General features: G+C 39.4%; 1 protein-coding gene across 1 annotated transcript; it reads left to right on the plus strand.

The window, feature by feature from the left end:
- The first annotated feature begins 24,673 nt into the window (after positions 1 to 24,673).
- Positions 24,674 to 26,450, plus strand: LOC132600017 (short-chain dehydrogenase reductase 3b-like). The gene is made up of 2 exons (XM_060313154.1): positions 24,674 to 24,844; positions 25,507 to 26,450. The coding sequence occupies exons 1-2, from the start codon at positions 24,828 to 24,830 to the stop codon at positions 26,270 to 26,272; spliced, it is 783 nt and encodes a 260-aa protein (XP_060169137.1). The 5' UTR covers positions 24,674 to 24,827; the 3' UTR covers positions 26,273 to 26,450.
- The last annotated feature ends 539 nt before the right edge of the window (positions 26,451 to 26,989 follow it).

Below are 26,989 nucleotides of genomic sequence, written 5' to 3' on the forward strand. Positions count from 1 at the left end.
CGGAGGCTCAATGATAATTCCTGTAAAGTTCAGGGTAAAATTGTTAAAGTTGGTAAAGTAAAGGATAAAGTAGAGAGTAAAGTCAAAGTGTAGCCGTCTGGCTTATGCGTATGAGGTCGTGTGGCCATGCGATGTCTCCGGTTGTCTTCGGGACTTGATGATATCTCTCCGGTTGTCTTCAGAGATTTGATGCTGATTCCCGTAAAGTCCAGGACAAAGTTGTAAAGTGGATGATGTCTCCGGTTGTCTTCGGAGGCTCAATGATAATTCCTGTAAAGTTCAGGGTAAAGTTGTTAAAGTTGGTAAAGTAAATGATAAAGTAGAGAGTAAAGTCAAAATGTAGCCGTATGGCTTATGCATGTGAGGCTGTAGAGCCGAATGATGCCCCCGGTTGTCTTCGGAGACTTGATGATATGACATCTCCAGTTGTCTTCGGAGATTTGATAATGATTCCCGTAAAATCCAGGGTGAAGTTGTATGATGTCTCCGGTTGTCTTCGGAGATTTTGATGTTGATTCCTGTAGAGTTCAGGGTAAAGTGGTTAAAGTAGGTAAAGTGAATGATAAAGTAATGGATAACGTAGGGGGTAAAGTAAAAGTGTAGCCGTTCGGCTGATGATGTTGACGGTATCGCGACAGGCTGAATTAATGACGCGTAATCCTGATTTGATTCGTCTTTAACCTGCAAAACAGGTATATTCGTTAATGAAGTCATAAAGTTGTTCTGATAAAATAAAATTAAAGATAGGGTTAGGAATAAAGCCGTTTGGCTTTTGAGACGAGGCCCTAATGAGCCAGACGATGCTTTTCGTCGCGATTGATAGACTTGACTATTGATCTTGCGGTCCTTTAATTCCTGCACTCAAAGAAAAATTCTTAGTTTGGGAGGGGGAAGTTGATTCGTGTTGACTCGAAGCTTGTCGTTGTTGGCGCTCCATTTGTCTTGTTTTGTTTGGATCTCGTGATCTCCGTACAAATCTCGATAGCTGACCAGTAGTGAAAATGATCGAAAGAAAGTATTCATTCGAAAGGTAGGCATATAAGTATATGTATAAGGAAATGTAACTATATGTATATAAGTTGTGAAATATGTAAATGTAAGTGTATGTATAGATATATGTAAATATATGTAAGTTGTAAAATATTCTGCCAACTTCGGACTGTGACATTTCTAAAGCAATTGGTTTATAATATTTCCTGTCTGGTAGCCTTAATCTTGTCGATGCACAATTGTTCTTTTGTCTATATCTTTTCAAAATATGCCCCAGTTTTGGGTTCAGAAAAGCATGCTAAATTTATGATGCGGTGTGACCGAACCTTGTATAGGTTGCCTACGTATCCCTCCAAGGAATCAGGTCTGAACGTAGTTCGTGGGTTCATAACAAAAAATGGTCTGAAGTTTTCTAATAAAGGGACCGAACCCGATGTGGACTGCCTACGTATCCCACCAAGGGAATCAGGTCGGCGTAGTTCTGCTGTGTAAATGGTAAGAGGCTTGTTGGATTCCTACCTAAATGTGACTAAACTGTATGCTGATAGTCTGTGAATCTCACAGAGGGAATCAGGCCATATGTAGTTCTACGCATGCAAATGGGAAAAGTCTAATCTAGTATGACCGAGTCCCTATGTGGGCTGCCTACGTATCCACCGAGGAATCAGGTCAAGCGTAGTCCGCACGCATAAGATATTTTGGATTTTTTTTTTTTTATAAAGCAACCGAACCCTATGTGGGCTGCCTACGTATCCCCCATAGGAATCAGGTCAGCGTAGTTCGTACGCATAAGATATTTTGGACTTCTGTTCTAAATTCAACCGAACCCTATGTGGGCTGCCTACGTATCCCACCATGGGAATCAGGTCAGAACGTAGTTCGTATGGCAAAAATTCTAACCTAGTATGACCGAGTCCCTATGTGGGCTGCCTACATATCCGCCGAGGAATCAGGTCAAATGTAGTTCGTACTGGTTGTTAAAGGAAAGGTTGCAAACTAATGTCGTCGTTTGATCTCTTTTTGGATTGCTAGCTTTCAGGCTTATGTTATCACCTATCGGCTATTTCAATTCTTTTGAGTGGAATCTTGTCTTGTCCCCTAGTTTGTTTGTCACTCCCTCGGGATGTATGTTGTCTATTCGTACATTTTATGTCACAATCGTAGAGTTGACAGTTTTGATAAATAAAGTAGAAAATAGATGATTAAGGAAAATCAGAAATGCATTCATAGTTTTGCAATTCAAGCTTCCACAAGGTGAAGCAAAACAAACAAAATTTTGAGTACGGTTCAAGCATTCAATGAAAGAAAACAAGTTCACTACATGTTCATGCTACCAAGGCTCCTGACGGATCGAGGACGGAGTACAAGTCCAATTCTTCGGAGTCTTTCCTGGTTAGGCGCCCCATATTGTCAGTGCCTTGGTGTTGCGAGTAGTTGTATTGGATTGTTCCCACGAGAGCGACAAAGTTGTTGATCTGACTCTTTCCGCACTGGACTCCTCTAAATCTTGGCATTTTCGTGAGCAGGCAAAGGATTGTTGACCACATTGGGCTTAGCTTCAGCGAGCTGAATTACTCCTTCCTTAATCAGGGCTTCGATTTTGTTTTTAAGCCCATAGCAAACTTCAGTGGCGTGCCCAACAACTCCAGAGTGGTATGCGCAACTTTTGGAACCATCAAACCATTTTGGGATAGGCTCGGGAATTTTTCCTTCAATCGGTTGTATTATGCCTGCTGCTTTCATTCTTTCGAACAATTGAGCCAAGGGTTCAGCGATCTGAGTGTAATTACGGGTGTTTTTGGTGTCAGGGTTTGGACGGGCTCTAGGTATAGTATGTGGTCGATTTTGGTAAGTTGGAGCTTGGTTGGGTTGATACGGGCGTGGGTTTTGATGCGGAGGCGCTCGGGGTAGGTAGTAGTTTGCTTGGGTGTTGTAAACGGGGTAAGGAGGTAGTGGAGCTTGGTAGGGTTCAGGGTAGTGGTAAGGGTAGTAAGTTTGTTGTGGGTGGTTAAAGTATGGAATGGCTTGGCTCGGCTCATGTCCTTAAGCGTTCATGACTGCAGCGACATCTTCCTTCTTCTTTTTAATCCCGTTGATAGAACCAGATTGTATAGCTTTGTTCATTGCTTGTAAAGCAATAAGATCCTGAATTTTCCCCGATTTGATTCCTTCTTCCAAGGCTTCTCCCATTCGAACAACTTCTGTGAATTTTTGTCCCATCATACCTATCATTTTCTCGTAAAATATGCCCGCCTGGCATTCAATGAAGGTAGCAGTCATTTCCCTATCATTCATCGGAGGTTGAACCCTGGCTGCTTCTGACCTCCAACGTAACGCATATTCGCGGAACGTCTCAGTTGACTTCCTGGTTAACTTAGTCATGTAAACTCTATCTGGTGTGATATCGGTGTTAAAACTGAACCTGTCCATAAAGTCTTGCGCCATGTCACTCCAACCACGCCATTTACGGACATCCTGTTGTGTATACCAAGTAAGTGCTTCGCCAGATAAGCTTCTTATGAAGAGCTTCATCCTTATGCTCTGGTCTCTGCCCACTCCAACCAGTTTGTCACAATAAGCCCTTAAGTGTGTATGAGGGTCGCCTGTTCCATTGAATGTATCAAATTTCGGCGGTTTGTAGCCCACGGGTAAATCAACGTCAGGTTGAACACAGAGATCTTCGTATTCTACACTCTTGGTTCCCCTAGAAACTTGAAGGTTTCTCATTGCTTCTTTGAGACTGTGGATCTCTTTTAGCAATATGTTATCTGCCCCTGTCTTTGCATCCTTTTCCATTTCCTCGTATTGATCTACCTCGGGTTGGAACCTGACCGTTATTGGATTGGTAAAGGCTTGTGTTTCTGCGGCATATACCGGAGGAACATATTGTGCATTAGGGGTGACAAAGTGTGCCCCGTGTATATGCTGGGTCGGATAAGTTTGGACGATGGGGGTGTTTTGGACAAGAGGTGGTGCGTTATAATTGGTGTTTATAGGTGGTTGATTTGGTGGGTTTAGAGGAGTGGTTGTGGGTAGTGGATTAGTGTTGGTGGGCAAAGGAACATAGGGAGTGTGAACTAGCGATTGATTTGGTGGGTTGACGGGTGGTGGATTATGAGTAGCATAGGTAGTGTAGGTGGGTGGTTGATTTTGTGGAGGAGTATAGCTAGTGTAAGTGGTTGGTTGACTTTGTGGGGGAGTATAGACGGATGTTGGATTTGGTGGATTTGCGGGGGTGATCGGAGGTAAGTTGTTGTTGGTAGGTGCATTGTTTTGGGGAGAAAAATGCTCAGCAACTGGGGATTCGAGTGATGGGAAACGAGGTGGGTCTGGTGCAGTATTTCTAGGTTCAGGAGGTGAATTTTGGAGCGTGATGGATAAATTGGTCAAGTCCTTAACCCGATTTAGTTCTCCACGTAGATTCTCAATTTCTTGAGTCAGGCGGGCGATATGTTCATCCCGTTGAATAGCAGTTCCGTGTTCGGAAGTCTCGGGCGGATCGCTAGCGATCACGATGTTTTCTACACCAGTTGGAACAGATGCGGCCGGATCAGACATAGTAATTTCATTTCCTTGGACAACCCAACTACGTTCAGGTAACGATGACGTCTTTGACCTCGTGATGTAAGGATGGTCGGCCATCGAGTGTCAACACGAATCAACTCTCTTTTTGGGAATAAGATAAAATAGACATACAGTATAAACGATGTTAATCTCATGAACATATCTAGGTAAATTCATGATCACGTAAAGTCAAGTAAGGCATGTAGCAAATAATTTATCAAGTAGATTCAACAAGTTGTCAAACAAATGTAAACGATTATATCAAACAATAACAATGCGTCCTAAGATGCATGTGACCTCTTTGTGCCAGAGGTAGGCCTAACGTTTGTTTGAAGGGTAAAGTGTGTCATAATATGTCATCCCGTTGCTTTTAATTAATTAGACAAATTCTATTTCTCAAAAAATAAAGTAAAAAATAATATAACATTTATTACACGTCAAATGAATACAACGTAAAGTGTTTCCTAATCTAAATAAAATTTCCTAATTTCTAAATTTCAGCTCCGTTTTGCGATGTCCTTGATCTTCGTCATTTGTTGCACTCCGATGCAAATGCATACCTGTCATAGAAATGTTAATCATTCCCTCCTTCCTAAAGTTTAATTAATTAGAGCAAGTAGTCAATATTTAGGCACAGTTATCCTTCAAACATGCGCATAAAGTATGATTGGTGTCACTCGGGGTCGTGAACCCGCTTGGACGTTTGGGTAAAGTCGTCTAATGGGCTTAATACACCAAGGGCATTAAACCTCCTAGGATATGAAATGTATGCTCTTAAATAAAGGTGTTGGTTTAGCTCTATCCTAGGTTGACTAGGAGTGGGTTCACTAGACGCAAGGTTCCCGAGCGGACAACTCGAGTGAGAAGGCTACGCGGTCCCCATTACTCGGACACCCCGCGCATACGCCAACTCTCCTAAAATTTGGATTCTACGAAAGAAATTTGCGGGTGCGCAAAACACACCTCGCGTGTACGTGTGATAGTGTAAATTTCCAGAAGTGGAGGAAATATGAACGGAATGACAATTTATCGAAGCAGTAACACATAAACAGTTTATATCAAAACAAACAGTTTATATCAAACAAACAATTAATAGCATGTAAAAATAGTTAACAAATAAATAAAGTGATTCCAAATAAACACACAAAGCCTATTTAAACTAAGTCCGTTATGGTTAGAACCTAAGTAATCCCCAGCGGAGTCGCCAAGCTGTCATACCCATTTTTAACCGGGTTAAATTAGAAGTACGACATATTGGAGATTCCTGTTTTTTTTGTTTTATTTAAGGAGTCGCCACCTAATTATTTATGGTGAATTAGGACACCTAAAGTTTATTAAAGTTATATTTAAAGTTAACTCTGTTTAAGATTTGCGAAACTTAAGATTCTAGGTAAGGGTTCAATTAGTCTAAAGGGAAGGTATTAAGCACCCTTTAAGACCCATTAACAATGGTTAACCGACCGGACTTAAAATTAATTAGGCTAAATGTAAATATAGTATTATAGAAAAAAGGAAAATAAGTTTGTAAGTATGGCTAAAGTTATAAATAAATATGTAAGAATGCTATTTAAAATAGGACTTGTAGAATAATAATAATATGTATAAAAGAGTACTTTTAATGTCATTTTGAAATACGACTTATAAATGTTGTTAAGGTTTTAAGACAAAAGTAATAATAGCGTTGTTTAAAATAATACTTGTAGAAAATAGCAGTTGCATAAAAGAGTTTAGTTAAAGATAAACTAAAAGAAAGCGGGGCGTGTAATGTTTATATGACTAAATTTAAAAGAGTTATTTAATAAAGTTTTAAAAGTTGTTCTAGACAAATATGTATTTCAATGTGTATTTCTAAGTGTTGGAAGGAATTAAAGTGGAAAGTTATCCGTTGGAGTTAATTTGCCTTTCATCTCCCAAAAAATAAGTTAATGTTAGTGTAAAATTAGTAACGTTTTTAAATTTCCATGATAGTAAGAATGAATCTTGATTCTCAAAATATATGGTCATGCTATTTTTAATCAATTATTCTAATAAAAATAAATAATATAGATACGATAAATAATTCAACACAAAAGGGAAATGAAACCTATGAATTAATTTGTTAACCCTCATTTGAATTAACTACTCATTACACTAAACTAAACCTACTAATCCATTAGAGTTAGTCTAAGCTAAGAAAGATAAAATAAGGTAAATGTTAGGCAAGTAAGCATACACATAAGAATAAAGTAAAAGGAATATATGTGTTAAATAGATTTGGCCTATTCAATATGCTGCCATGCATTCTGCTATATGGGCCTCGGCCCAACATCATTTTTTTTTGCGCAGCTGCGGGTTGGCTGACTCGAGAGGAAAATTCCGTTGGGCTCTAGCCCAACATTAATGGCGGAAATGGATGAGTCGTGGGCGAGATGGTCATGCATAAAAATGGAAAGAAAGGATTAGTATACAATCGATGGATAGTGTTAAACATGTAAAAATATAAACTCAAAACAAAATCAACAGAGCGTATATATTTCATGTATATTTGAAGTATACCTCATGTATACGTTGGCATACAGCCTCACTACTTTAACAAAATTTGAAGCAATTGTAGGTACATTGAAAATATTTCAACCAGCTGATTATGCTAACACAGAAAATTCAATCATAGGTGTTTCGAAAACAGTAGCAGCTAGGCTTAACATTGCATGACCACATCTGCTTCCTTTCAAAACCAGTGTTTCACTTAGTATAGTATTGAGGTCATATTGTAGCAGCCAATAATTAACAAAGAAGAACAGCAGCATAGGATATTATTATGATCGTCATCATAGTTCCAAACAACAAACATAACAACCCAGCAGATAGGTAGCACAGCAGATTAGCATCATTTTGTTCAAAAGAGAAACTTCAAACACAAAGCAAGGCAAAGCAGAACATTCATCAGAGGATTGATAATCAACAAAGGTGCACAAACAACAGTTTTGTTTTTCCTGATAAGCAATTTCAATATTCTATCCTATGCTAATTCAAATAGCTCAGCAAATAAATTAACATGAGCACCAATGAAGGAATCCAAACAGAGATGAAACCAGTTAAAGTTGGCTGAAACTACAGCAGTAAAAAAAAAGCAGGGGACAGCAATTCAATACTTCACAAGACATTTATCAAGCAGGGCAATCCATTAACAATTTTAGTGATTTTAATTTAATCAAAGACTGCCTATAGTTACTTAACAGCTTCTCAGCAAACAGTAAGAAAAGAAATTAAACTAGTAGAGTCGAAGTCGTGGCAGCATACAGGACAGTAACATGTACCAAACATGATGGCCTTTTGGTTTTAGGGAAACATCTACAGCTCATATCAAACATGGAACAAAATGCTGAAACAATTATTCTAAGTATCGTTTAAAGAGTGCATGGTCTAGATTGAAACTTTGGGTTAACTAAATGCTCAAGAATGGGTCTTTATCCTATTTGTTCTTTTAGATAATTCCAACAGAAATGTACAATGTCTTATTCTCATACACTGAAATGAAAGTTAAATCCTTCAACTCAATTAAAACTGATTATTTAAATGTTTCATCTCAAGCAAGTCTCATGCTTATAAAGCAGTTTGGCAATAATGGGGAATGGTTTGATAGAGGGCCAGGGACACCTAAAAGGACCAACAGCTCACGTCAAGTTGAATTCTCCTACTTATTCTCATGTCGGATAGTAAAAGGATAAAGAAAAGAAAGGGAAACTCAAACAGAAATGGTGTGGAGAATTACCAACTGCATGATATTATTCACAAACACTACAAGAACATGACATAGGACCATTAAAGACTAAAAGAAAAAGAAACAGAGGCCAGCTAATGAGGTTGAGCTGAAGCTGAGCACATTCTTTTACTTATCTAACATATAGGCCTTATGTGTTACTGCCTGTTTTAACCATATTCCCCAATATACCTAAGATATACACACCATGGTGCGTATATCAGATGTATATCGAATGTATACCTTCGTCTTACTTTGATAGCTCACTGTATACCATATGTATATTCGGCTCTGAATGGGTTCTAAATTCTGGAAATTCAATCTAAACATCCAAACTACCGTATACATCTTTCAAATTCATTTTAGCGATAAACATTCTATCCTAGCAGCTCCCAAACATCAAACAAATAACATGACGATAAAGAAACTACATGACTACTAAAGAAATATAACAGAATGAGCCAAAATCTCAACTAAAGCAGAAACTAAAGATTATGAGCAATAACTGTATCGAGGTTTACCTTTTTTGTGTGCAGTGAACGGGGCGTCGAGGTCGTCGAATCTACTCTTTCGTTATGAATCGATTCGAACTCGATTAAAGTAACTAAAATTCCAAAATAAAAAATGGAGTAAATTGTTGGCTGCTTTTTTACCGATTAAAACTTGTGTTGTGGGGGATTTTCGTGGTTTCAAGATCTTTTTTTTTATGTTAGGATTCCTTTCGTCTTTCACTCCCAGAATTCTAATAAGAGCATTTGAACAAACTCAGATTTAGAGTAACACAAATAGGAAATGTTGAGTGTTGTCTCCCCAAATCCCCAAAGATACTGAAAAATCCCCCCTTTCAACCGTTCCACTCCCCTTCTATTTATAGGGTTTCATTTGTATTTTGAAAAAGAAAAGGAGCGTATGAGAGAAGATGAAGGCGTGGCGGACAAGGGTAAGTGGAGCAGAGTGAAGGACAGGCATGGTGGAAGTGAACGTGAGGGAGACGAGGGTGAGGAGCAGAGAGAAATAGTTAGTGGAGGGAACGTGAGGGAGACAGGGGAGAGTGGGAGCAGACAAGGAGGTGAGGGGACAAAGGTAAGTGGAGCAGGTGTGGTGGAAGTGGCAGGTGGCGGAGAAGGCGATGAGAGGTGAGGGAGGAGAGAAGGGAGAGGAGGAAGAGAGAGACGAGGGTGGGAGGCGGACGAAGAAGAGGAAAGAACCCTAGGGGGTTTTTGTTTATTGACCCGGGTCGGGTCAATTTTAAACGGGTATTGGGCTGGTCCATTAGTGTATAAAATAGGTATGGGCTGGTATTTAAAATGTGGGAAATAAGTAATGGGCTGGTCCGTTTGGGCTGAAAATATGGGTTGATATAAATGTAGGTTGGATATTAAAATGTGGGTCGCTTATTCGGGTAGGGAAATAATATCTGTATTTATATTTCGGGTCATGAATTTAGCTGAAAATTGTTGGTCCTTCCTCCGCTATTTTAATTATCTTCGGGCTTCTAATTTAGTGACTAGTACAATATCTATTATGTGAAGATAAATAGTAATTAGTGTATAGAAAGTAAGGATTTTACCGAGTGTTGTCTTGTAATTAATTTGACGAGTTTCAAACCCGAAAACGAAACGATGACTAACCGTTTAAAATTTGTGATAAAGTAATGCTCCTAATGTTGAAAAATAAAAGTAGTGACATTAATAGTAGTAGCAATAAAAATATTGTGAAAATAGAATATTTAGCTCGTCAATAAATTTAGAAACCCGAGTAAATTAAATAAAGGAGGGACAAAATTGGGTGTCAACAACTATGTTATCTGCTTCTGTGGGCAGAACCCGATATATGACGAAATTCCACCAAAATTTAGCTTCCAAGCTGATATCCGCCTTGTGGATTTTGGCAGCCAAGTGTCTCACCCATGGGGCCTGGTCCGCCGACCCTCTAGCCATCACCGTCGCAAACCATTCCCGTACAGATTGTTCAGCCCTTCTTTCAAACTTATCATCATATTCCACTGTGGTCGGCGCCACCAAGTCATCACCAAAATAAAACCTGTTGATTGTGCGGGCTGAGATGTCAACATGGACACCCCGAACATACACTGTGTCTAATGGAGGGGCGGCTTTCAAAGCTCTTTTGTTCTTGTGGCGCTGCTCGAGCATTACTCTGTAGGTAGCATAGAATTCCCGAACCATGGTCGGGCAATAATCCCCTGGAGGCTGTGTGAATGCCTCAAGATGATAGTACTGGATGAGATTAGTAATCCGAGGGTAGCTCTCTAAGCCGCTCATACTGATTTGTTCTTCTTCTTGAATATTTCTCCTCGGATTACCCCCACTGACTGTAGTGGCCCCTTTTACATAGTACTTTCGGCACCCTTCATAGGGGACGCGGATTGCAGGTATCTCTATCTTTTGCAGCCGCAGCCGCTCTTGCTCCTCATCTGAATTTCGCTCAGGAGCGACTGGTTGTTCTGTTGCTGCATCGCTAGAATCAGCGGATGTAGAGGATGAAGTCCCCTCTGCAGACTGAGAGGAGAGTAAAGTGGGTGATTCTTCTTGGGAAGTGGTGTTCTGTGCCCTCGATCTAGTCGTTGGGACTACCGCTTGACGTTCAGAGTCAGAAGATTCATCCCTAAGAGTAAGGGTTGTTTGACCCCGACCTCGGTCTTTTCTGGGACCACCACCCCGCTTGACCAGATTCTTTGGCGGCATACCTGAGACAATAACACCCTTCGTTGTTAAGACAACCATAGAAATATAACAGAATCAGACAAAAGTGCAAGCCATGCGATAATGTTAAAGCTGCCAGCGGTCCGTCGATGTGCTACAAGAGTCGTCGAACAGATCGACGGACCGTCAAAATGATCAACGAGCCGTCGATCTCATCATCGATCTCTTGTTAGCTATTGGAAATTTTGACTGAAAGACGGTTGGAAAGTCGCCTCGTCGATTGTTTCGGCGGGCCGTCGATCTCGTCGTCGATCTCACGCTAGCCACTGGAAATTTCGACTGAAAGACGATTGGGAAAATGCCCTGTCGATCGATTCGACGGGCTGTCGAATCCACCGTCGATGTTGTTTTGGTTAAGAATTCTAAGAAGGCTCATTCGACGTTAAGTAGGACGGTCCGTCGATTGAATCGACGGGCCGTCGAACTGGGCGTCGAATGCTTTCGCATGTTAAAACTATTGATCCCATACACTTCTTTGGCCGAGGTGTCAATCGTCACGTATTTTGGGGTTACTAAGACTTCACCCCATATTGGCTTGGGTTAGACTAGGGAAAACACTTGGCGGGCAAAACAACTCGATGGTCGTAATACCCTCCAAGCCATTGTGACACACAATGCCATACTCTGGCATTTCATCGAACAGTTGGTGGGCAAAACAACAACAATCTCATGAATGAGATGTGTTTGTCGTAATTCCCTCCGACTCGGCTAAATATCAATGACCCAACAACCACAAACAAACCACCCCCGGCAAAAAATGAGCATCCCAGGCGAAATCATAAAATAATGCAAAAACAATCAAAACAAGCAAAAATAATCAAAACAAGCCATGGAATGCAAAAACAATCACACAAGGGAGCACACAATCCACTAATTCACATACCTTAAAATGGAAAGAATATGATTTCAGCCCTTAAGGAAGGAAAAACACCCGAAGAATCACACACGCAGAGGGACAGAGTAGTAGGGCAGAGGGGAGTGGCGATTGTGGGGTAGTGAAGGAAAGGGTGAAGTGGGTGGGGTAAAGGTTATGGAAAGGGGGAGAGGTGGAGAGAGAGAGAGAGAGAGAGAGTCGTTATAAAAAAATGAGAATCAGTGCAAAGGTCGTGGGTTATAAACGCACGTTTTTGAACCGTCGCGGTAAAAGGACGGAGCGTCGATTAATTCAACGCTCCGTCGAGTGAACACCCCCCTCCGTCGAGTTCTTTTTATATATATATATATATATATATATATATGAAAAAGAGAGAAGAACGCCCGTCGTTTTGACCGTCGATCAGTTCGACGGAGCGTCAAGCCTGTCGTCGATTTGCCATTATTGCTAGTGACCAATCTTTCATGCGATCCACTCGACGGTGCATTCGACGTCTCGTCGATCAGATCGACGTTCCGTCGAATGTGTCGTGTAACTGCTTTCCTGGCAATTTCTGGGTTCAACACTTAGGTTCCTCAACACATTAACAAACATTAAAACCACACAACAACAAAAATCAATGGAATGAAAAAAAAAACGAAAGTGCACATGGGTTGCCTCCCAAGAAGTGCACAATGTAACGTCGCGGCACGACGTAATACCACTTTTGATGCTAAGGCCCGGTGCCATGTTTCAACCGGTGAGCATCAACAATCTTGTCTCCATCAACCATCCAATGGTAGTGCTTTACCCGATGGCCATTCACTCTGAAAGTACGCATCCCATCATCGGACTTTAACTTCATTGACCCATTGGGTGATGTTATACACTATTTTAGCCGGAGTCAAAATAGTTTACAACATCCAGTTAATTTCGGGGTTAATTAAAGTATAGGAGTCGCCACCTAATTATTTATGGTGAATTAGGGCACCTAAGGTTATTTAAAGTAATTATCTAAAGTTGATTTTATTTTAAAGTCTACGAAACCAAAAGATTCTAGGTAAGAGTTCTGTTAATCTAAAGGGAAGGTATTAGGCACCCTCTAAGATCCATTAATAATAGTTAACCGGCCGGACTTACAATTAATTAGGCTAAGTGTAAATGTAATATTATAGAAAAGAAAATAGCTTTGTAAGTATTGCTAAAGTTATAGATAGACATGTGAGAATGCTATTAAAATCGGACTTGTAGAAATAGTAATTTGTATAAAAAAGTTTAGTTAAATAAACTAAAAAAACGCGGGATGTGTAACGTTTTATAAGTATTTGAGGAAAATAAGTTGTGCAAACTAATAAATTAAAAAAGAGTTACTGTAATATTAGTATCGGTAAAATTTTAAAGTTTTATGACGAAATCGGAGAGAGGATTTTGAATGTCTAAAAGAATGATCATTTCAAAAATATTTTGAGATCAACATGATTTGTTTGGAAGATATAGTTATTATTAGCCTTTAAACAGAATTCCCCTGGAAACTTTTAAAACTTTATAAAATAATATTAAGTTATAATTTAAAGTAAGTGGATAGTTGAAATCGGATTTAATTCTTGATCGGATGACTCAATCCTGTTTAGACTTGTAAAAGAGCAATTAACAGGAACTTTGAACTGACGAAATAGACTAATTTATTAAACTGTGAAAGTAAATTCAAAAATCTAATTATCCATTATTACTAGACTATCCCACTGATTCTATTAGAATTCTTCTAGGCTAAGAAAGACAAAAATAAGATAAATGTTAGGCAAGTAAGCAAACACACAAAGATAAAGTAAAACAAACAGATGCGTTAAATGGGTTTGGCCCATTCAATATGCTGTGTGATCTGCTGGTGCTATTGGGCTTCGGCCCAACAATCTTTTTTGGTACTGCTTCGAATGGACTGGACACGAGAAGAATATCTTGTTGGGATTTTAGCCCAACACCGAATGCGGAGGAGGAAGAGTCCTTCGGACTCGTGCGCGGAGGTCATGCACAAAAAATGAAAGGAAACAGAATTAGTATGTAATCCACAAATAAGGATAAACATATATAATTAAATTCGGAAGAAAGAACAGATCAGTGACAGAAAAATCCGAAACAATGCTAGCCTTTATGTCTAACGACCGAAACTGATTAATTAACCAATTAACCTCAAATACCATGAACGAGGCATAACATTAAACCAAAGGAAGACTCAAACGTAATGGCACAAACAACAACCTACCTTCACAGCCTAAGAAATCTTCTAATACCTTTAAAACTGAACACGTCTTACAACTCACTAAGGGAAAGAAGCCCATGGGAGAAAGCTAACAGATTCTTAAGATAGATTTATTTTCTTAAAGCTATAAGGTAAAGAAGGAGCTTTCGAGTTACAAAGACTGTCAACACTAGCCTTTGCGGTAAACTGAGGAAAAGGGCACAGCATATTAATAACAAAACTCATTTTCACCTAGATAGAAAATGACAGACCAGTTCTCTAATTCACAAAACTTAACTAATCTGCATAAAGTGGAAAAAATGCATAGAACTGAAAATAGGATCATGCTTCACACAATAAATCTAAATTAAAGCAAGGAGCCGAAATGAACCTCACATTATCGTACAAAATGAAAGCCAATGAAAGTAGAAAAGAAAAGAAGAATCTAAAGAGAACGAGAGTTACTTAACCATAAATCGAACAGCCACAAAACTAGAAACTGAAACAAACTACATTGAAGCAAAAGGGAGAAATAAGAAGAGAAAATTTCTTAGGACCTTTAAAGCTATCATCAGTTTGAAAAGATTTAGCAGTGGCTATAAACTTGTTCATACAAAATGGCCAGTTCATATCATACTTAAATCTATTAGTGGCTTTTCAAAGTTTATTAAGGTCTGTCTAGGATTATTTTCCCTTACACCGGAATCCAAATGAACCTAAAACTAACTACAAATATCGCAATGGCATGGTTTCCATAATTTCACTTACTGATTCGCATATTTCCACATTTCACCAGACAACCAAATAAAAAGAAAAGAAATTTTGGTTTGTGCATAGTAGAGCTACATAACCAGGTGCTGAAGTAAAGTAGCAGATTAAGAATCAGTTTCCAAATACCCAAACCAAAATCAAATTACTCTACAAAATTTGCAACACAATAAGCTTGCACTAAAAGTTACTCTATTGGCAACATATACCTTAGCATTCTGCCCAAACTCTTTCTTAAAAACTCCGATAAAGCTAGGCCCGCTGACATCACATAAAAGGGCTTTAAATATAAGTTTCTAAATGAATATCTTCAGGATGTATGTTTTCTTTCATCCGAGATCAAAATAAACTAACTGATCGGAATTAACCACACTATCTTTAGATGGTCCATTTAAAGTAATGACTCCTACGAATATGATATTTGAACTCAGATTGAAAATGTAGCCTATGTTCTTGAGATCTAAACAACTCTAATAGGCAACGAAGACACATACACTCCTCAAATATTCAACAAAGTATAACCATTTATCGCAGGGGCCAACATTCTTTTTCGGACTAGACAAAATCATTCAATACAGCCATGTTTTCCAGAATATAAGCTTAGACATTAAGAACATGATTTCTAAACACCAAAACACAAGTCGACACCAAAAAAAAAAAGTTCAGATTGTCCCTCTCGTGGGTGCAATGAACTGAGGCGTCGAGGTATCGAATCTATGCTCGAACTCGAACGAACCCGAACCCGATTAAAGTAACTAAAGTTTCAAACTGAGAAGTGAAAATAGAGTAATACGTTATGTTCTTTTTTAGAGTGAGGCTATCTTTTTTTTTCTGATGAATCGAACCCGATAACAAAAACAGAGAGTACGGATTCCTCCCCTTTCTTTTGTTGAAGATGTAAGATGGTATTTTATAGGTGTCGTGACTAGGGTTTCAAACATTTAAATTTCAAATTCAAAAAAAGGAATCTCCCAAGCGGTGTCACGGGTGGAGATTTAAAACTGAAATTCAAAAATTGAGTCAAAGCTCTGCTAATCTGAACGTTGGAGTCCATTTCACATGATTTGATCCAACCTTTTGCCCGAAGTGGACTGAATCTTTTGTTCTTTGTGAAGCTGTTCTGTTTTGAGGCGAAAATGGGAACTCTTCCTCTGTCAACGACAGAAAAAGCAAGCAAAGCAGAAGGAGAAGACAATTTTGCGTGGAAATGGGGTGGACAAGGACCGCTTTTGCTAAAGGTGATTAGGTTTTTCCTAAAAGTGGCGAGAGGAGAGGAACGAAGAGAGAGATGAAGGGCAAAGTTATGCGGCGCTGTTGAAGGGAAAACGTTTAGGCTTCTTTTGTTTCAATAGGTTTAGGGTAGTGGATTAAAACGAATGGGTTGGTCCGGGTTGGGTAAATAGCGGGTGTGGGCTGGGAGTTTGAGTTGGGTTGGTCTGTTGGTCCGAAAGTGTAGGCTAGTAGAATTAATTAGAGTATGGGCTAATGATTTGGCTGAAAATTGTTGATCCTTCCTTCTTTATTTAATTATTTTTGGGCTTTTAACTTAATAACTAGTACAAAATATATTATGTGAAGACAAATAGTAATTAGTGTGTATAAAGTAAAAATTAATTTAACGAGTACAAATCCTAAAAATGAAACGATGACGAACCCTTTAAAATTTGTGATAAAGTAATACTAGTAATGTTGATAGTAGAATAGTGAAAATGAAAGTAATGATTTTAATAGTAGTAAAATGAAAATAGTAGTGAAAATAAAATATTTAGATTGTTAATAAATTCAGAAACCCAAGGAAATAAATTGGAATAAAGGAGGGACAAAATTGGGTGTCAACAGGTGACACACTCACCAAAGTAAAAGGGTCGGACCACTTGGATTTCAACTTGCCCAGAAAGAGCTTCAACCTTGAATTGAACAGCAACACCGAATCACCCGGTTGAAAATCTCGCTTTAGAAGTTTGACATCATGATAGTGCTTCATCCTTTCTTTGTACAAACTCGCACTCTCATAGGCATGATACCGAAACTCATCCATTTCATTCATTTGAAACAACCGCAACTTGGTTGCTTCGTCCCAATTCATGTTCAATTTTTTTAATGCCCACAAAGCTTTGTGTTCAAGTTCAACAGGTAGATGACAAGCTTTACCGAACAACAACCGATAAGGAGAAGTACCAATGGATGTCTTGAATGTTGTTCTATAAGCCCAAAGAGCATCATCAAGCTTAGATGACCAATCAGTTATGTTTACATTAACTGTCTTGGCTAAGATGCTCTTTATCTCCCAATTGGAGACTTCGACTTGCCCACTAGTTTGGGGGTGGTAGGGAGTGGCCACCCCGTGCTGCACTCCATATTTCTCGAAGAGATTAGCGAATTGCTTGTTGCAAAAGTGAGTGTCACCATCACTGATGATTGCCCTTGGAGTGCCAAACCTTGTGAATATGTTTCTTTTGAGAAATTTGGTGACACTCTTGCCATCATTGTTGGGCAATGGTACAGCTTCAACCCACTTGGACACATAGTCAACCGCAATAAGGATGTATCGCATATACCACGAGAACTCACAAATGAGCCCATAAAGTCGATGCCCCACACATCAAATAGCTCAACCTCCATGAAAAAATTCATTGGCATTTCGTGCTTCCTCCCAATTAACCCTTGGCGTTGACATTGGTCACAAGATTTCACCATCAAATTTGCATCATGATAAAGGGTGAGCCAATAATAGCCACATTCAAGCACTTTAGCTGCTGTGCGGTTCCCACTGTGATGACCCCCTACAGGAGAGTCGTGGAAAGCTTTCAAGATTACCATGGCTTCGGATTTGGCCACACATCGCCGAATGATGTTGTCGGCACAAGTGTGGAATAAAGAGGGCTCATCCCAATAGTATTGACGACTATCTCTCAAGAATTTCTTCTTTTGATAGCCTTGATATCGTCGGGGATAAGACCCGTCACCAAGAAGTTGGCGATATCTACATACCAAGGGGCAACCTCACAAGATACAGCCAAGAGCCTCTCATCGGGGAAAACATCATTTAACTCAAGATTTCCATTCGGTCTCCCAGCTTCCTCAAGTCTAGATAGATGATCCGCAACTTGGTTTTCACAACCTTTTCGATCTTTAACCTGAAAGTCAAACTCTTGCAACAACAATACCCTACGAATCAACCGTGGCTTTGCATATTTCTTTGTCATCAAATATCTCAAGGCCGCATGATCCGTATGAACAACCATTTTGGATCCAAGTAGATAGGCCCGAAACTTCTCAAACGCATAGACAATGGCTAGAAGCTCTTGCTCGATGACGGTATAATTCATTTAAGCTCCATTGAGGGTCTTTCTAGCATAATAAATTGGGTACATGATTTTTTTGTGCCTTTGCCTAAGCACCACACCAATATCACATCTGCTTGCATCACACATGAGCTCAAATGGCATTGACCAATCCGGAGATACAATAATTGGAGTAGAGGTGAGCATTTCCTTCAACTCATTAAATGCCTTAAGGCACTTCTCATCAAATGCAAACTTAGATTCTTTTTCAAGAAGCTTACACATCGGGTTGGCGATCTTGGAGAAATCTTTGATGAATCGCCGATAGAAATCGGCATGTCCCAAGAAGCTGTGAACCCCTTTGACAGAGATTGGTGGAGGGAGCTTGGCTATGACATCAAATTTTGCTCGGTCTACCTCAATACCCTTCTCGGAAATCCTATGGCCAAGGTCAATCCCTTCTGTCACCATGAAATGACATTTCTCCCAATTAAGTACAAGGTTGGTTTCTTCACACCGCTTCAATACCTTACCGAGATTGGCAAGACATTCGTCAAAAGAGTCACCAACAACAGAAAAATAATCCATGAAGACTTCCAAGAAATCTTCCACCATATCCGAGAAAATAGACATCATACACCGTTGGAAAGTAGTCGGGGCATTGCACAAGCCAAAAGGCATGCGGCTGAAAGCAAAAGTGCCATAAGGACAAGTGAAAGTGGTCTTCTCCTGATCCTCTAATGCAATGTTAATTTGGTTGTACCCCGAGTACCCATCCAAAAAGCAATAATAAGCTCTTCCGGCTAGCCGATCAAGCATTTGATCAATAAAAGGCATAGGGAAGTGGTCTTTACAAGTAGCGGTGTTTAGCTTTCGATAGTCCATACACACTCTCCATCCGGTGACTGTCCTTGTAAGAATCAACTCATTCTTGGAGTTAGGGACAACAGTGATGCCCCCCTTCTTTGGCACATATTGCACCGGACTAACCCATGGACTATTTGCAATTGGGTATACAACACCCGCATCCAACCATTTGATTATCTCTTTCTTGACCACTTCTTGCATAGGAGGGTTTAGCCTTCTTTGATGCTCTACACTTGATGAACTATCCTTCTCAAGTTCGATTCTATGTTCACAAATATCGGAGGGAATTCCCTAATATCCGCAATAATCCACCCAATAGATCTTCAATAAGCCCGCAACACTTCAAGCACCTTTTGAGTTTGTTCCTCACTTAACAAAGATGAGAGAATAACCGGTAAAGTATTATCTGGGCCAAGAAAAGCATACTTCAAATGAGAGGGAAGTAGCTTGAGCTCAAGTTTTTAAGGCTCAATAATCGAAGGCTTAGCCGGAGGAGTGGTTCTTTTATCAAGATCAAGAGATAATTTCTTCGGCTCATAAGAGTACGAACCCCGGCCAATGAGAGAATTAACTATTTCAATATACCCCTTCATGTCATCCGCCTCGAAGTTCACCAAAATAGCCGAAAGTATTTCGTCAAAGTGCTCCTCCTCTAACTTATGATCCATCGCTTCGTCTACTACATCGAAAGAATCAATGACCGAAATGCTCTCATAAGCACTAGGCAATTTTAACCCCTTGCTAGCTTAGAAAGTTACCTCTTCATATTGACCCGAAATTTTATTTCATTCTTTTCTGAGTCCATTAGGGCTCTCCCGGTGGCAAGAAATAGCCTTCCCAAGATAATTGGGACTTTTTTGTCAACCGTACAATCAAGGATGACAAAATTTGTCTGTAATAAGAATTCTCCCACTTTAACAAGGATGTCATCAACAACCCCTACCGGTCTTTTGATGGTTCTATCGGCCATTTAGAGACGCATGCTCGTTGGTCTAGGTGTTCCCAAACCGTCTTGCTTATATATGGCTAGTGGCATCAAATTAATATTAGCCCCATTGTCATATAAAGCACGAGCAAAATCATGATGACCGATGGTGCAAGGGATAGTGAAAGCCCCGGGATCTCCCTTCTTCTCAACATTTGATGACGAAATAATATCGCTCACACGGTGGGTGACTCCCACCGTATCATGCTTGATTGGTCTTTTTTTCGTCAACAAATCTTTCAAGTATTTAGCAAATCCCGGCATTTCTTGGAATGCATCAAGAAATGGGATATTCATTGACAACCCTTTCAATTGGTCGTAGAAGCGTTGGCACTTGGCATCCTCCTTTCTTTTCATCAATATTTGGGGGAACGGGAGAGAAGATTTATATGTTTGAGTCAAGGGTTTAATTTCCCCCGTGACCTTGCTCTTTTGGATGCTACCACCGGTAGCTTTTTCAACACTTGGCTCCTCGTCACCCTTTAGAACACTAGGGTGTGCTTCCTTCTCTTTCTTAACAATAATAGGCACTTCAATTGGTGCCTCTATTTCTTCTTCAACTTCTTCTTCAATAACCTCATCAACAATCGGCTCGACAATGATAGGTTCAACCACTCTCTGATTTACCGCATTAAGGATCTTTCCACTTCTAGTAGAAATAGCTTTGCATGAGGCAATGTGATCACCTCCACTACCCCTTGGGTTTGGAATTATGTCGCTAGGATGGCCCCCTCTTTGTGGTGGATGTTGCTCACGAGAAAGATCTCGCATTTGTGACTCAAGTTTATGAATCGAAACGGTGTGAGAGCCTACCACTTCGGTCAAATTTTCCATCTTCTTGTCACTCTTATGCTGGTTGTCCAATATATTTTCAAGCATAGATTCCATTCGAGAGGTCCCTTGATCATTGTAAGGACCTTCTCGCCAATTTTGAGAGTTAGAAGTACGGCCTTTTGGTGGAACATAGGCATTGGAGTTTCGATTACCAAAATTGTTGTTGTTGTAATCCCTCCTGTCAAAACCACCATATTCATTTCGGCCATATTGATTGCTTTGTTGTTGGGGTCTCCATTGCTTTTGATAACCCCTGGTGAGTGGTCGATATAATTAGCCTCCACACGTTGTGGCTGCCCCTCTAGATAAGCTTCTTCCGAGACTTGGTACATTCCGGGAGCATGAGATGGCATCTTTTCGACAACATTCACACTTTTAGCTTCTTTCTCTGTAAGCCTCTTTGACAACAAACCCACGGTGGTTTGCAATTGAGTAAAGCATGATCTCGCTCATGATTTTCTTTGGCCACTGCGGCAGCAGAGGGACTACAATATGACAAGATTTCACTATCACTTGAGTGCCAAGCTTGATTATGGGTGGTGAGCTTATCGAGCAACCTGGTGTTGCTGACAAATGATTTGTCCATGAAGCATCCCCAGCTGCAGTGTTGACAGCAATTTGATTCATTGTATCTAACCCCTTGTAGAACTTCTCGGTGAGAATAGCATCCGGAAACCCATGAGTTGGAGATTGAGCTAGATAGTATTTGAAACGCTCCCATGCCGAATATAATTGTTCCCACGGAAGTTGTTTGAACTCAAAGATATTATCCCGAAGCTCAGCCTTTTTGCTTGGTGGGAACCACTTCTTCAAAAATGTATTGGCTAACTCGCTCCAGGTATGAATAGAATTGCTGGGGAGCTTTTCATACCATTCCCTTGCTTGGCCAGCCAAGGAATATTTAAAGACCCGTAACCGAAGTACATCAGCAGAAACAGCACCTTGGGATTGTTGAGCACACACATGCAAGAAGTTCTTCAAATGCCGGAGTGGACAATCCTCCGAAGAATTTCAGAAATAACCTTCAAGTTTCAACAGCTGATAGATAGAACTATCAATTTTGAAAGTAGCATTTCCAGTTCTAGGAGGAATCACAGCAGAAGCATAATCAGCTTCATTGATGAATTCCGCAAATATATTCTCATCCTCATCCTCTTCTGGTGCAGGTGGGTTCACTTGGAGTCCACCTTAGTTTCCTTGATTCTGATTTTTTCTTCCTGCCATGCTCACCTGATTCACCACAGCAGATATTAGTGATCTTCTACATCAAGCTAAGTGAATCAAGTGTAAAGAACCCATTAAAGTTCATCCAAAGTAAGAAATCCAAGTGAAGGTGAAACTAGGGTTTTTCACAAGTGAAGTGTTTGCACCCAAGGTTCATTCATACACCATCTAAGGTAAGTTTTATGACATTTCCTTGTTTTTTAAGATATTTGAAAGTTGAAACACTTGGATTATATGAGGAAATAGGAAATGGGTCATGAATGTGGGAATAATGTCACTTTTGAGTAAATGTTTGGGTTGAGTTATGATTTTTGATACATTATGATTATAATCATGTTACAAATGACATTGAGAACGTGGAATATACTATGTATGTGAAGGAACGAAATTGTGTAAGATGACCATGAATATGGATGAATTGGGGTGAAATGAGAAGTAAGGATAATGTGGATAAATAAAGACTATTGTTTTGATATTGCGAATGTATTATTGACGTTTGGGAGTTGATTTACGATATGGAAGAATGTCGTATAAACAAAGGAGATGCTGTCCAATTTTCCCTCGCTTTAGTCATGAATGCTAAGCTATCAATTCTCTAATATTAGTATGCACTCTAATGAAGGTAGAAACGTGAGCATTGAAGAAGCACGTGCAAGTGATAGAATAGTCGAACGGAAAGGTATGTAAGGCTAACCCTTTCTTTCATAAGGCATGGTTCTTTGCTCAATCGTCTAATTCTTCTATAAGTCTATGACATATTCCAAATGATACTATCTTCAAAGCTACTAAGCTTATGACTCTCGATATGTATTACGATTACGCTAAGTTCCTCATATGACGAGTAAGCCTATAAAGATAGATGCAACGAATAACGATAACAGTGATGATGATATCGATAACGACGCTAATAGCGATGACGATAATGATAGTGATGTTAATAGTATAGATGCTTATGAGCTATTATGTATATGTAATTATGTATTACTATTATGAAACCCCGAGCTTATAAGGCCGGGTAGAATATGTATATGATTATGGAACGCGCGCACACCTCTGCAGATGGTACGGATAACCCTGAAGCCTTGGTAGGGCCAGGTATGTGTAACCTTGAGCCTTGGTTGGCCAAGTATGTATGAAACACAGATCCTTCATGGTTGTGTATGCTATGCAAATGCTATGCATATGATGTGATTATGCATATGATATAGATATGAGTATGAATACGAATATGATATGAATATGAATAAGACTATGTATATGAATACGACGATGAACGCAACGTAAATGGGTACGGATATGAGTACGGACACAGATATGGATGTATGTACACAAATACGCATTAGAAATGGAAAGTTCCTATGTAAGGCAAGTAAGTGATTATGACGATGATATTATTATCTCCCATCCTACGCTATATCTTATGTTGTATATTATGCTTCTATATTGATGTTGATCATACTTTACATACTCAGTACATTCTTCGTACTGACGTCCTTTTGTTTGTGGACGCTGCGTCATGCCCGCAGGTGCCCAGGGAGACAGATTTGATTCGTAGCTACATTCTCAGGGACTACATAGTGGAGTTCCATTTCATTCGAAGCTATAGCTTTTGGGTACTTATTCTTTTGTGTACATAATTATGGGCATAGCGGGGTCCTGTCCCGCTTATGTGATATGACATACTCTCCTTAGAGGCTCGTAGACATGTGTATGTGATTAGACATGTTTGGCCTTGTCGGCCTATATTTTGTATATCATTTTGTTAGCCTCGTCGGCTTATGTACATTGATATGGGCATAGATGTCAACGATGATATAAAGATATTGTTGTCCAATGGGACTAGTATGATTGATGGATAGAAATGTATGTTTAAATATGTGGCTCACCTAGATGTAAGTGTAAAGGTATGCTAAGAGGTGCCCGGGTGGGCTAGCACCAGGTGCTCGTCGTGGCCCCTTAGTCGGGTCGTGACAGTTTTTTTATGACTTGCACCCTAACCTCTTCAACTTCTTGCAAAATAATAAAACTACTCTTGTTTAAATTTAAAAAAAAAAACACGAGGGCAGAATCGGAAATACTGCAAGTTGCAAAAAAAAAAAAAAAAAAGGATAGGTGCAAATTTGTCCACTATACAAAAAATAGATGTCCAATTTTACTTGCCTAGTTTGAAAAATCAAGAGATAATGTATAATTTTATGTCTATCTTACTCATATTATTAAGTACATACTATTCATTTTCAATACATTTTTCAAAATATTGAATCTATTTATATTTAAAGGATGATATAGTAAATTTATCATTTTTATTAATTGATACTTAATTAAGGTTGTGTCAAGTCAAATATCAACAAATAAAAAATGGATGGCAGAGTATTAGTAAAATAACTTGATAATGTAAAAGTTAATTTGACTAGACTTAAACTCAATTGATAATGCCTAGCAAGTGGTAATTATATACTATGTTCGCATTCCATGCCTCTTTAAGTTTTGAGGTCGCAGATTTGCCAACAATGTACGTGGATCCCTATATTGTTGCCGGTAGCCCGCTTTCTCCCGATATTCTTTGCGTAGCTCAAGGCGCAGTCAACTGAATGAAAACTTTACCAATAAAGGAAGAAGCGTCCAATTACGCTATCTGTTCTTAATATTTTGTATATTTGTAGATCCAAAAGAACCGGTTAGTTCACTAAGTTAGAAGGAAACTTAAAAACAACGATCAAGTTGTCCGGCACTGCGCAAGAAAGTTGCTCTTGTCTTCCAATGGCAAATAAGCTCAGGTATATATTCATATCCAGTTTCAGTATCTTTTCATTATACAAGCAATTAAGACGTCTATATGTATTCCATTTCTACGCACTTACATAGACATAGAGATGCAAGTAAGAATTTGGTAGGCGGCATCCGATCAAGAACTAAAAGAAAGCAGGTAAATCTTAAGGGGTCGTTTGGTAGAAGGTATAAGCTGGGATATCCAGCACTAATTTTTATACCATGTTTGGTAGAAGGTATAAATTTATACCTTGTACCAAACATGATACAAAAATTAGTGCTGGGATATCCCAGCTTATACCTTCTTAATCCACTTATACTGGAATTATTTTATATCATCTTTTAGATGGTATAAAATAATCTCAATAGATGGGATAAATTAGTTCCGGGATTATAATCCCGGGATAATTTCGACTCTCTACCAAACGACCCCTAAGTGTAAAATTTGCTTCCGTAAAACAATACTTAACTATGTCGATGGTCTACCGAAAACAGTCTCTCTACCTCCCAAAGATAAGAATGAGATATGTGTACACTTTATCCTCCTCAAATCCCACAAAAATCTCACTTTGTGGGATTTGACTGTTGTCATTGTCGTTGCTGTGGTTGTAAAACAATACTGTAACTATAATCTTTGGTTTGTTGACTTTGTTCTTTTTTGTGGCACCAGGTTAGAGGGTAAAGTAGCAATAATAACTGGTGCTGCAAGTGGCATTGGTGAAGCAACTGCAAGATTGTTCGTTGAACATGGCGCACGTGTGGTCGTTGCGGACATTCAAGATGAAATTGGTCACCAAGTTGTGGCCTCTATCGGAACAGAAAAAGCCACCTACCGCCACTGTGACGTAACCGACGAGAAACAAGTCGAGGAAACTGTGGCCTACGCTGTCGAAAAATACGGTACCCTCGACATCATGTTCAGCAATGCTGGCACCCTCGGCACCCTAGGCAGCATTCTCGAAATGGATATGACAGTATTTGACAGAACAATGACTGTTAACGCACGTGGATCCGCATTAGCAGTCAAACATGCGGCTAGAGTAATGGTAGCTAAAAAACTCCGTGGGTCCATTATATGTACAGCAAGCGTAGAGGCAATCCTAGCTGGCGAAGCTCCGTTAGCCTACGTGGCATCGAAGCACGCAATCCTAGGCGTGGTGAAAGCGGCAGCGCGTGAGCTGGGACAACATGGAATTAGGGTGAATTGTGTATCGCCTTATGGCATTGTTACGCCCTTAGTGTGTGAAACATACGGTGGAAATGCGGCCGGCATTGAAGCTAGGATATGTGAAAAAGCTAACTTGAAAGGTGTAACGCTGAACACGAAACATATTGCAGAAGCAGCACTTTTCTTGGCATCCGATGAATCGGCTTATGTTAGTGCTCATAATTTGGCTGTTGATGGTGGACTTAGTTCTATTATGAAACTAAATTAAATCTCTCCTGTTAATGGAACGAAGAAAAAAGCTATCCATATTTTTTCACTTTTGAGTTGGTGACCGTCGATTTCTTTTGTTCTAAACTAAACATCACATTAAATTTCATCCCCACTGAAGAGTTGCTTGTAACTTTATTGATTTTGACCGTCGAATTATCATTGATCAATTTATCGTTGTTTTTTCAATTAATAAAGTTAAATATTAGTCCCCCGTAGAAGGTCTTTCTTTGACGCTACATGAGCGATTCTGTTTTGTGTCGTTCCTAGTTGGTATGTTCCATACAAATAAAATGAAGGGAAAAGGGTCAAAACTTCTCCTCTTGAAAAAGGGCTAAAAATATTCTCCGTTATAAATTTGGGTTAAAAATATCTCTCCCGTCATTAAAGTTTTCAAATATACTCCAATCGTAACGGAAATCCCCAAATCCCCCAACATAATCCAATTTTATTTTTAAACCCGCTCTATTTAAACCTGATCCAACCATATAAAAAATCTATATGCGACCAATTTGTTCCTCAGTCCTACATTTTGAGCCAAGGCACAAGAGCAGGTAACCCATATGGATTTTTTTTAGTTGGGTCGGGTTTAAAAATGAAATCCGATTATTTTGAGATTTCCGTTAAGACATGGTAAATTTGAAAACTTTAATGACGTGAGGGGTATTTTTGTCCCTATTTTGTAATGAAAGATATTTTTAACCCTTTTTCCAAAATA

Source organism: Lycium barbarum, chromosome 6, assembly GCF_019175385.1.
Source record: "Lycium barbarum isolate Lr01 chromosome 6, ASM1917538v2, whole genome shotgun sequence".
Classification (NCBI taxonomy): domain Eukaryota; kingdom Viridiplantae; phylum Streptophyta; class Magnoliopsida; order Solanales; family Solanaceae; genus Lycium; species Lycium barbarum.